The sequence below is a fragment of the Panthera pardus genome, unplaced genomic scaffold (assembly GCF_024362965.1).
Source record: "Panthera pardus isolate Hobbes unplaced genomic scaffold, ASM2436296v1 HiC_scaffold_27, whole genome shotgun sequence".
Lineage (NCBI taxonomy): Eukaryota > Metazoa > Chordata > Mammalia > Carnivora > Felidae > Panthera > Panthera pardus.
This window is the reverse complement of record NW_026526843.1, coordinates 68392107-68405022: the sequence shown is the minus strand read 5'-3', so window position 1 is coordinate 68405022 and position 12916 is coordinate 68392107. Positions and strand designations below refer to the sequence as shown.

General features: G+C 39.6%; 1 protein-coding gene across 2 annotated transcripts in view; it reads right to left on the bottom strand.

The window, feature by feature from the left end:
* The window catches only part of TEX11 (testis expressed 11), a 246857-nt gene extending 244135 nt beyond the window's left edge, over nucleotides 1-2722 (bottom strand). For both annotated transcript variants that reach the window (XM_019428651.2, XM_019428652.2), the window contains exons 1-2: nucleotides 2618-2722; nucleotides 1796-1853 (exon numbers count right to left, since the gene is read on the bottom strand). In XM_019428651.2, the coding sequence (XP_019284196.1) occupies nucleotides 1796-1832 (37 nt within the window). In that variant the 5' untranslated portion in view covers nucleotides 1833-1853; nucleotides 2618-2722. The remainder of the gene's footprint in view (nucleotides 1-1795; nucleotides 1854-2617) is intronic.
* Between the last annotated feature and the right edge of the window lie 10194 nt (nucleotides 2723-12916).

The window sequence follows — 12916 nt, the reverse complement described above, 5'->3', positions numbered from 1 at the left end:
ACCCTAGAGGAGAAAGCAGGAAAAGACCTCTCTGACCTCAGCAGCAATTTCTTACTTGACACATCCCCAAAGGCAAGGGAATGAACTATTGGGACCTCATGAAGATAAAAAGCTTCTGCACAGCAAAGGAAACAATCAACAAAACCAAAAGGCAACCAACGGAATGGGAAAAGATATTTGCAAATGACATATCGGACAAAGAGCTAGTATCCAAAATCTATAAAGAGCTCACCAAACTCCACACCCGAAAAACAAATAATCCAGTGAAGAAATTAGCAGAAGACATGAACAGACACTTCTCTAAAGAAGACATCCGGATGGCCAACAGGCACATGAAAAGATGCTCAATGTCGCTCCTTATACAAATACAAATCAAAACCACACTGAGATACCACTTCACACCAGTCAGAGTGGCTAAAATGAACAAATCAGGAGACTATAGATGCTGGAGAGGATGTGGAGAAACGGAAACCCTCTTGCACTGTTGGTGGGAATGCAAACTGGTGCAGCTGCTCTGGAAAACAGTGTGGAGGTTCCTCAAAAAATTAAAAATAGATCTACCCTATGACCTAGCAATAGCACTGCTAGGAATTTACCCAAGGGATACAGGAGTGCTGATGCATAGGGGCACTTGTACCCCAATGTTTATAGCAGCACTTTCAACAAGAGCCAAATTATGGAAAGAGCCTAAATGTCCATCAACTGATGAATGGATAAAGAAATTGTGGTTTATATACACGATGGAATACTACGTGGCAATGAGAAAGAATGAAATATGGCCCTTTGTAGCAACGTGGATGGAACTGGAGAGTGTGATGCTAAGTGAAGTAAGTCATACAGAGAAAGACAGATACCATATGTTTTCACTCTTATGTGGATCCTGAGAAACTTAACAGAAGACCATGGGGGAGGGGAAGGAAAAAAATAAAGAGGTTAGAGAGGAGAGAGCTAAAGCATAAGAGACTCTTAAAAACTGAGAACAAACTGAGGGTTGATGGGGGGGTGGGTAATGGGTATTGAGGAGGGTACCTTTTGGGATGAGCACTGGGTGTTGTATGGAAACCAACAGGACAATAAATTTCATATTAAAAATAAATAAATAAAAAATAATAATAAATGACAAGCATTAATGAAACATCAACCTAATAGATTTATAGCCATGCTGGTTAAAACATACTTCACTATAATATGAATATGAATGCACCACAGGTCTAATCATGTTCCCAGAAAAAAGGAAATACCATAAACTCTCTCATGTCTGGTATGATTGAGGAATCTGGTGTTCTGGTCAAATCAAATTGCTTTTGTTTATTATGATTTCCCATAAATACCATACATGGATTACCAGTTTTCAAAATAATTAAGATACAATAAAATGCACTTAAACTTAAAACTACACAGAAAAAATAAATAAATAAAACCACACAGGATAGAATTTATTTTTAACTGTTAATTATGCAAGTCACTTCAGGATCTTCCAGTAATATTTTTAATGCACTTTCAGCACAATTGATATCTAATTCAGATTAAACCATTGTTATTTTGCATGCCATAAAAATTGTCAGAAAATAATCGATGAGTTGTGAATTGTTTCCCTGTACCAGCTTATAAAAGGGTTCCAGTGTCGTAAACATCTATGTTGTTTTTCCTGTACATAAATGAGAAACTTTGGACCTAAATTTGGAAAATTTGGACCAAAGTGATAAAATTCAGAAACAAAATCCATTTAGAGGATCTTAGATAAGGCAACAAACAGTGTGACATTTTTCTTCATTAACATCTAAAGCTATTATACCTTTAAAGTCCATGAAACGAAAATCCGTTTCGTCCATTATTAAATCTCTGGCTCAGACCTATGAAATAAGAAAATATTTTCAATATTCTGTCCTTTATCCTCAATAAATTTCTTTTCAAATTTTCCAGTTATTTGTTATCCTAAGGGGTAAAATGCTGAAGAAATTTTAAAACCCTGAAAAATCAGTTAATGGGGGGCCAGAGCCAGGCTGCCGCAGCGCCAAACATGCGCGACGCCCAACAGGCGCGGCGCCAGGCTGCGGCAGTCCAACGGGGGCCACGGCTCAGAACCCGATCTGGGGTAAATTTTCATAATCCACCCCACGACAAGGAAACCAGGGCCCGGGGTATCCTGTGATTGGTCCGGCTGATACACATTGCCTCCTAATTGGTTCAAAATCCCCCCCCCTCCACTGCCCACACGTTCAAAGTATCCAATCACTCACTGTCTTTTTTCCCCGCTCTCGCAGAGCCAGCTAGCGCCTTCAGCACCCCGCCCCCAAAAAATCTCCGACCCTCCGGCTTTAACAGAATTTTGGTCATTCATATCCAAACTTTTACCTACTGCTTCCAGTGGCCGCGAACCAATCCCATACTTCATCAAGTAAAAAAACAAAACAAAACAAAACAAAACAAAAAACTGCCTTTGCCCATTTTCCTTCACCTGAGAGTCAGCTACAGCAACTCTGTAGTTCAAAACCACTGCCTCAGGGCCACTCTAAAAAGTGTTTAAATGAGGGCCACATCTTCCTTCTAGTTATAAACCACTCAACTAGCCCATGGCTGACCCACCTTTAGCCCTTCTACCTACTAAATCACGCACCTCAGTGGAGAACGCCACGGCCGAAGCCTCTTCTCCACACACTCCGTGCACAGTGCCAGTCGACGCTCAGAAGGCACCTCCCCCGATTGCGACGTCACCAATGCCACGCCCAATTGGCCTTCACCCACGATGGGGAACGTAAGCGTCATAAGCGTCTAGGCCCTTAAGTCCAGGGGTTGCAGTTTAGAGAGCCAGGGTGAGAATCACTGAGAGTAAGGGAATGTCCTGCAATAGCGGAAGTATACTACAGTTATTGAGAGAGGGGTGCAGGCAAGCAGAGCAAGCCTTCCAAAGAAAAAGGAGACAGGGATGGAGGGAGGGGAAAGAGAGAGGAAGGAAGAAAGATAAACAATGTTGCCCACTAGTTTTAGATTGTTAAAGGTCAGAAATATCAAAAGTAGATGGGTGCCTGGGTGGCTCAGTTGGTTAGGTGTCTGACTCTTGGTTTCAGCTCAGGTAATGATCTCATGGTTGGTGAGTTTGAGCCCCGCCCCCCCCCCCCCCCCACCACGTTCTGCCCTGATAATGCAGAGCCTGCTTGGAATTCTCTCCCTCTCTCTTTGCCTCTTTCTCTCTGCATCTTTCTCTCTCTCAAAATAAACTTTAAAAAAATTAAGAAGAAATATCAGAAGTTGAGAGGAATGAAAAACCCTGTAGTTCCAAAACATGTTTCTGCTGCCATGCCTTTGTCAAATCGGAGGGAAATTAATGATTCCCCTGCAAGGCTCGCAGTAAGGGCAGGGGTCCCATCCATTTCCAAACAAATGGTTTTAAGGATGGGAGTGGAATATATAAAGAAACATGTTTGGTTCCGGCTAAATCTATGGAGTGATGCTTGCAACCAAGGAGTGGCCTTTTACTGAAATCTCTATTCAGAGACAACAGGGTTAAGGCATGAAGCCTCCAAATTTGGGGGGAAAATTCAAAATCAAAACATTAACAAGCTTTCCGTCTGTTCCCTCACATACCCCTCTTTTAAGTCTTGTGTACCTCAGTCAAGCCAGATGTGAAGCTGGCTAGCAGGATTAAAAAAAGAGGTTGTGGCCTCAATTCTGGGAACATTGAGAGTTTCCTCCTGACCCTGACAGTCTCAGAGTCAGGCATTACTTATCATGGAAAAGATGGAGTTTCTAAAAATAATTTCTTTTCCCTCTTCAAAATTCTCTGCTAGATCACATAGTACAGTGAACAAAAAAGGGAAAAGAGGGAAAGTACAGCTATTACTCCTCTTCTTTTGCATCCTGCAATTTGGTATTCATTTTACAATCCTAGATTGCTAAATTTGGGGAAGAAGTCTGGTGGAAAAGGGCGGTAGAGTATCACATAGTTGACTGAATCCTCATGCACCACATACTCTGTGCTAGCTGCTTACAGTCTCACTGCCTCAATTTTTTGCCTCTGTAAAATAGAAATAAAAGTAGTTCTAGGATTCTTGTTCAATAGAATAGTATACACAAGGCATCTAGAACAGTGGCTAACATATAGCAAATATTAGTTCCCGTTATTGTTCCCCATTTCCCTGTTGACAAACTAAGGGCTCCCAACTTCCATCATCCCACCAAGGACCCTGGCTCTACCATAACTTCTTTGTTCATAAATGAACAGGGAACAGGGAGAAAATTAGACCTTGTCTGTCAAGCCCAGGGTGGTCCTTTCATATACATCTTAGAGCTCTTAGTGATTAATAATGTCTGTAGTAGGGGTGCCTGGCTAGCTCAGTCAGAAGAGCATGCGGCTCTTTTTTTCTAATTTTTTTAATGTTTATTTATTTATTTTGAGAGAAAGCACGAGCAGGGGAGGGGTACAGAAAGAGAGAGAGAGAGAGAGAGAGAATCCCAAGAGGCCTCCTTGCTGTCAGCACAGAGCCAGACACAGGGCTCCATCTCACGACCCTGAGATCATGACCTGAGCTGAAATCAAGAGTTGGACATTTATTTTCTTCAAAAGTTTTTTGATGTTTATTTATTATTTTTGAGAGAGAGAGAGGCAGAGTGCAAGCAGGGGAAGGGCAAAGAGAGGGAGACACAGAATCTGAAGCAGGCTCCAGGCTCCGAGATGTCAGCACAGAGCCCAACACAGGGCTCGAACTCACTAGCCATGAGATCATGACCTGAGCCAAAGTCAGACACTCAACCAACTGAGCCACCCAGGTGCCCCTCAAGAGTTGGACATTTAACTGACTGAGCCACCCAGGCATCCCAAGCATGCAACTCTTGATCTTGGGGACATGAATTCAAGCCCCGTGTTAGGTGTACAGATTACTTACAAAATATAATGTCTGTAGTAGAATGGATATTGTATTATCCAAGATTATATAAGGCATACAAGAATCAAATGGCTCTATTGATTAATACTGGTTGTAAATATGCCACCAAATTCAGGACTTACTGAACTGTTACCACTCCATTGAAAGGGCCAGTGAATAAAGAAAAATATGCAGAAAGGGTGAAACCCCTTATGTCGTCATATGGGTTTCTCCAATGTTTTTGTTTTTGATCTAGATAGCCTCCCTAGATGTTACAAGTAAGGAAGAAGAATTAAAAGAGAAAAAAAAGTAAAAGAAAGAAGAGGAAAGGGGATAATAAAGGAAGCAGGTGCATATTAAGGATGTGCAAGAATGAGTAGTGAAATGCCATTAAATGGCACTCAACAGGCTGTAGCTTATCTTCCCTTACCCTAGCATAAACTATAAATTTCATTCTCCTGCTCTTTGACAAATTATTGCAGAAGTGGTGAAATAAATAGCATATAAGACAGGTGAACAGCTCGGACTCTAATGAGAGCTTATTAAGACTCTCATTAATAGAGTAGGTTAAAAGAGAGTAAGCAACCAAGAATACAAATTAGTTAATAAGGTAGCATTACACCTTGTTAAAAAAAAAAAAAAAACACTTTCCCAAAAAACATGCAATTATAGTCAGAAAAATTCTAAAAACGACAGTGATAATGGAGTAAGGGAGAGAAGCTGGCTCTACCAAATATTAAAACTACTGTAAACAGGGGTGCCTGGGTGGCTCAGTTGGTTAAGTGTCGGACTTCGGCTCAGGTAATGATCTCACAGTTCATGAGTTCAAGCCCGCATCAGGTGACAGCTCAGAGTCTGGAGCCTGCTTCAGAAGCTGTGCCTCCCTCTCTCTCTGCTTCTCTCTCTCTGCTTCTCTCTCTCTCAAAAATAAAATATTAGGAAACTAGGTCCCCGCCTCACTTCATATACCCAAATAAATACTGGGCAGGGTGCCTGGGTGGCTTAGTCGGTTAAACATACAACTTCAGTTCAGGTCATAATCTCATAATTCATGGGGTTCAAGCCCTGCATCGGGCTCTCTGCTAACAGCTCAGAGCCTGGAGCCTGCTTCAGATTCTGTGTCTCCCTCCTTCTCTGCCCCTCCCCCGTGTTCTCTCTCTCTCTCAAAATAAACATTAAAAATAAATAAATAAGGAGGGCACCTGTTGGGATGAGCACTGGGTGTTGTATGGAAACCAATTTGACAATAAATTTCATATTAAAAAAATAATAAATAAATAAATTAAAATAAATGAATAAATAAACAAATACGGGATTAATCAAAGATTAAATTGAATCATAAAATTTCTCAGAGAAAATATGGGTGAATATTTTATAAACACAATGGCAAGATGTAAACATCATCCAAAAACCAGAATCAAAAAGGAAAACTAGTAACTTTTACAACATAAAAATTAAAATTTTCTGAGGCACCTGGGTGGCTCAGTCTGTTAAGCATGCAACTCTTGATTTCAGCTTAGGTCATGATCTCATGGTTCTTGAGTTCAAGCCTACATAGGGCTACATGCTGATGGTACAGAGCCTGTTTGGGATTCTCTTCTCCCTCTCTCTCTGCCGCTCCCCTACTCTCTCACTCTCAAAAATAAATAAGTAAAACCTTTAAAAATAAATAAATAAAATCTTCTGAATGGCATTAGAAGCAAGGTTGAAAGATAAACCACAGACCAGAGAAAGATTTTTTCAACATATATAACAGATAAAGAGTTGCTATATCTAACATAAAAAGAGTTCTTTAAAAAAAGCTCTTGAAATTAAAAAGACAAATTACTCTAGAAAATATATCAGAAAAGGACATGATCAATTTACACAGGAAGAAACATATATGAAAAGATATTCAACCTCACCAGTAATCAAAGAAGTGAAAATTAAAACAAGCTAAGATTTTATCATTTATCAGATTGGCAAAGGTTGAAAGGAGGATTAACAATACCTCAAATTAGCAATATAAACAAAGCAGGCACTCTTGTGCACTGTTGGTAGGAGTACAAATTATTGCAACTTTTCTGGAGGGCAGTTTGACAATATATATCAAAATCTTACATGTGTGTACTATTACCTAACAATTCTTCTCCTAGAAATCTTCCCCAAGATGAAATTGGAAAAATTTGCAAAGATAAACAGAAACATTCACTGAAGCATTGTAAACCACTTAAATGTTCATCTAGTTAAATGTGGACTAGTTATACAACTTAAGGTAATTAGTGCCATACAGTGGAAGACTTACACAGCCTCTAAAAACACTTCTGTGAAAACAATCTAATGGTATAAAACTAGGGAGATGCCTATATGCTACCATTGAGCTTAAAAAAGAAAAAAGTCAGCAACTGCTCAAAAAGATGTAATTATATAGATTTGAGTGACTAAAAAACTCTTGGGATGCTTTCCACCTGGGTATGAACTGCATAAATCATAAAAAGAAACGAAAGGAAAAGAAAAAGTTTACAGAGAAGGTATACACTTATGTAAAATTGTATGAATATTTCAACAAAAATATCTGGAACAGTATTTACCAAAAGGTTAACAGTGTTTATCTTCTGAGTGGTGGAATCTGGGAGAATCTTTACTTTCTTTATATTTGTAGTTTTCAATTTCCTACAATGAACATATATTTTTATCATTGGGGAAAAAAAGAGAAGCTATTTTAACTTTTTTAAAAAATAATCTTTTGAGTCATTTTTAAAAATGTTTTTAAGTAATCTCTATGCCCAAGTGTTCGACTGGGGCTCGAACTCATGACCCTGAAATCAAGAGTCGCATGTTCTACCAATTGAGCCAGCAAGGTGCCCCGAGAAGCTATTTTCATTTAAAAAAATCCACAGGAAGATGAGGGAGTTTTTATCTGATGGGCATGTGTTTTCTCAATAAAATATGAGACAAAGTCAATAGCAGAGAGTAGGAGGGAGAGACTTGAAGAATGTGAATAAGGTAAGAAACAGTTGTTTCAGAGTTCTGGGGAATCAGTGAGAAAAAAAAGGTTCCCCAGTAGTCTTGAGGACCTAATGAAGGTTGATCATCATTAAGCTGCCCAATATATGATTATCTCCAACAATCCTGGACAGCACAGGTGTGTTATTTGGATTCCTCTGGGGAGCAGGGTGTAAGTACTCCAGAGTATTGCCTAGGGAGGTGAAGATATTTGCAAGACTCATAATGATAATAAATTCAGGAATTTAAGTGGGTAAGGGAGCAAGTGAAGACTGGAGGAAACCGATAAAAAGAGACAATGTATGTGGGAGAGGAGAATGAATTAAGGAATTCATGAGGTCAAAGAATTATTGTAGTGGGGTTACTTCTGATGTTTGAATTAGTGATTTCAGAGGTGTACATTCCGACAAGATCTAGAGTATAACCATGTGACTGGGTAACTGAGGTGTAATTCATTGAAGCAAATCACAGAACCACTCTTTCCTTCACATGTTAGAACATGCATCGACACACTTCTTGCCCTGAAATGAATGGCCATCAAGAGTCTGACTGGAATCTATCTTTCCTGCTTTATTTTTCCACTTTATTCCTAAGCAAAATCCTAGGCTGTAGGCAAACTGAATTATGAACTTTCCCAGTTTCTTGTCTTTGTGCACAAGTTTCCCTCTTCCTGAAACACTCTCCCCACGATTTCTGAAATTACATATTTTACCTATCCTTTGTGCCCCAATTAGCCTCAACCTCCATGAAGATTTCCCAGAACTCTCTGATGTGAACTCTCATGCATACCTCTCTTAGGACACTCACTATTTCCTGCTCTGTCTTTATACATATTTGGGCCATTAGACCACGCCTAAAGCAATTTTCTACTCATCTTCAAGCATAACATCCTACAGAGATTATTCATTGACGGCTTAAGTATTTCTCTTTTTACAATGTTTATTTTTGAGCGTGAGAGAAAGAGAGAGAGACACACACACACACAGAGTGTGAGCAGGAGAGGGGCAGAGAGAGAGGGAGACACGGAATCTGAAGCGGACTCCAGGTTCTGAGCTGTCAGCACAGAGCCTGATGCGGGGCTCGAACCCACAAACCATGGGATCATGACCTGAGCCGAAGTTGGATGCTTAACAGACTGAGCCACCCAGGCGCCCCCAACAGCCTAAGTATTTCTAAAGTGTGGTTATGATAGTCCGTCCCCCTTAATCCACAGGAGATATCTTCCAAGACCCCCAGTAAATGCCTCCCAGATAGTCTTGAACACCATATATACTGTTTTTTCCTATACATACACACCTATGATAAAGTTTAATTTATAAATTAGGCACAAGAGATAAACAATAAATATTAATAAAATAGAATAATTATAACAATATAAGTTATGTGAATGTGGTCTCTTTCACAATATCTTGTACTGTACCCACCCTTCTTCTTGTGATGATGTGAGATGATAAAATGCCTCCATGATAAGATGAAGTGAGGTAAATGACATAGGCATTGTGATGCAGTACTATGGACCTACTGACTATACATCAGGAAGACCATTTGGTTCCAGACCAACGATAACTAAAACCATGGAAAGCTACAGATAAGGATTATTTTGTATGGAGCCAAACATTTTTTAATAGTTGGATATTTATTTGGACATCCTTATATGTATTAGGAAAATACTTTGCTTTCCATGTATGATAGTGGTAAAATGTTTTCCTTTGAAAATCAGTGTATTGGGGTGCCTGGCTGGCTCAGTTAGAAGAACATGCGACTCTTGGTCTTGGGGTCATGAGTTCAAGCCCCACATTTGTTGAAGAGATTACTTAAATAAATAAAATGTTTAGGGGCGCCAGGGTGGCTCAGTCAGTTAAGCATCTGACTTTGGCTCAGGTCATGATGTCGCGGTTCGTGGGTTTAAGCCCCGCAGTGGGCTCTGTGCTGATGGCTCAGAGCCTGGAGCCTGCTTCAGATTGTCTCCCTCTCTCCCTCACACGCATGCTGTCTCTCAAGAATAAACATTAAAATTTTTTTTTGCCATTTGCAACTACATGGTTGGAACTAGAGAGTATTATGCTAAGTGAAATTACTCAGTCATAGAAAGACAAATATCATATGACTTCCCTCATATGAGGACTCTAAGATACAAAACAGATGAACATAAGGGAAGGGAAGTAAACAATATAAAAACAGGGAGGGGGACAAAACATAAGAGACTCTTAATTGTGGACAACAAAGGGTTGCTGGAGGGGTTGTGGGAGGGGGATGGGCTAAATGGGTAAGGGGCGCTAACGAATCTACTCCTGAAATCATTGTTGTACTGTATGCTCAGCAACTTGGATGTAAATTTTTAAAAAAATAAAAAAAAAATTTTAAGAAAACTTTTTAAAAATACATATAGAAAATAAATGCATTTAAGCTTTAAAAAGTGAGGGTTTTTTAACATTACAAGATTACACAAATAGAGAAAAATTCATGAAAGTCTAAGGTTTGGGAAATATTGCACTGAATGAAAAAAGACTAGAACACCAAATCAGAGAAGTAGTCCCTCCTTCACAAATGATTTACTTAAAAAATTTTTTTGATGTTTATTTATTTTTGAGAGAGACAGAGTGCGAGCAGGGGAGAGGCAGAGAGAGAGGGAGACGCAGAATCCGAAGCAGGCTCCAGGCTGAGTTAGTTGTCAGCACAGAGCTCGACGTGGGGCTGGAACTCAGGGACCATGAGATCATGACCTGAGCTGAAGTCAGACACTTAACCCACTGAGCCACCCAGAACCCCACAAATGATGTATTTAAACAGTAGTTACAAAGTGTATTCACTTTGTTGGCAATCTTCTTTTAAGCATATAAATACAAAAACTGCCCATCCTAGAAATTCCCTTCAGATGTTGGCCTGAAATGCTGTATCCACTTCCTCACCCTCCATTTACTCAACCCACTCCAATGTGGCCTCCACTCCCCACCATCTGACCAAAACTACTCTTGAAATAGTTTCAATGAACTACTAACTGACAAAACCAATGAACCCTTTTCTGTCCTTATTTAACTTGACTCCCTAAGGCAGCATTTGGCATTGTTGACTGTTCCTGCAAAGTGCTTTCCTCCCTCCTTCCACCATCACTGTCCTGTATCTTCAGTCATTCCTTCTCTTTTGTGCTGAGTCTTCCCCCTCTATCCCTTAAATGTTAGAATTCCCCCCAATCTTTTACTGTTATGATATAAAAGGAATGAAAAAAAGTATTGTTTGTATCTGGGTTAAAAAGAAAACAACTGAAAGTACAGAAGAAAACCCAGAGATTAAGTTTGCTATATATTTTCCCAGAAAATAAATAATGTATAAATACATCCTCTTTTGCACTTTCACACAAATGTTCTGCACCTTGGGGGTTTTGTTCCTACTCAATAGTATATCTTGGAGATCTTTCCATATCACCTCTTGGCACATATAATTCTCATTTTTTTTACTGGCTCTATAAATATTTCAATGAATTAATGCATTGTAACTTAACTAGTTCCTTGCTGATGCACACTAGGTAGCTTCCAAGTTTTATTGTATTATACTGTCACAGTACATATCCTTATATATATGTAAAATGTTTTAAATTCCTGTAAGTGGAGGGGTGCCTGGGTGGCTCAGTCAGTTAAGCTTCCCACTTTGGCTCAGGTCATGACCTCATGTTCATGGGTTCGAGCCCCGCATCAGGCTCCAGGCTGACAGCTCAAAGCCCGGAACCTATTTCAGAATCTGTGTCTCCCTCTCTCTGCCTCTCCCCCGCTTGCACTCTGTCTCTTTCTCTCAAAAAACAAAACATAAGGGGCGCCTGGGTGGCGCAGTCGGTTAAGCGTCCGACTTCAGCCAGGTCACGATCTCACGGTCCGTGAGTTTGAGCCCCGCGTCAGGTTCTGGGCTGATGGCTCAGAGCCTGGAGCCTGTTTCTGATTCTGTGTCTCCCTCTCTCTCTGTCCCTCCCCCGTTCATGCTCTGTCTCTCTCTGTCCCAAAAATAAATAAACGTTGAAAAAAATTTAAAAAAAAAAAAAAAAATTAAAAAAATTAAAAAATAAATAAACCCCTATAAGTGGAGCCATCAGATCCAAAAGAATGTTTTTAATTGTTATATTAGCAAATTACTCTCCAAAAAAGTTACAAAAATGTACATCCCCATGATGCAGGAGACTGCCTATTCTCCCTCACTTTTGCCAACACCTAGTCATTGAAATGTTTTGCTGTGGGGCACCTGGCTGGCCCATTCAGTACATCACAGACTCTCAGACTCTCAATCTTGGGGTTGTGGGTTTGAGCCCCACATTGGGTATAGATTACTTAAAGATAAAATCTTAAAAAAAGTTTGTTTTGCTGGTCTGTAAGGTAAGAACCGAGATCTCATTGTTGTTTTGATTTGCATATCTTTAATGTGTGAGACTGAGTATCTTAATATTTGTTTGGTGTTATATGTTTTTTCTGAAAACTATTTACATCTTTTATTCATTCATCAAGTGATTCATCATATTGATTTGTAAGAGCTCTTTATATATAAAGAAAATTATACAATTTATGCTACAAAAAAATTTTTTTAAGTAATCTCTACACACAATGTGGGTCTCAAACTTACAAGCCCAAGATCAAGAGCCACATGCTCTACCAACTGAGCCATCCAGGTGCCCCCAAAATTTTCTTCACATACATGTATGTCCTGAGTTGATGCCCCCTCAATTTGTAACTCTAGCCCAGACTTCTAACCTAGCTTCAAGTTCCAATTATTGATTACATTATCTTCACCCGTAGGAAGCTAAATTTACATACTTATAAATGAGCATATCGAACTGAATTCATCTTTCCCCCAATATGCTCTTCCTCTTTTGCTATCTCAGCTAATAATTTGATCATTCGATCAGAAACTCCACCCAGAAACCTAAGCCATCTGCTTCTCTCTTACCCTACATCCAACTGACCGAGAACCCCCAAATGATCACAATTGTCTTCCTAACTAATTACTACTAGCAATGTCACACAATGGTTAAAGAGCATAGACTGCAGAGTCAGGCAGAACTGGGTTCTGTATCCTGGCACTGACCATTC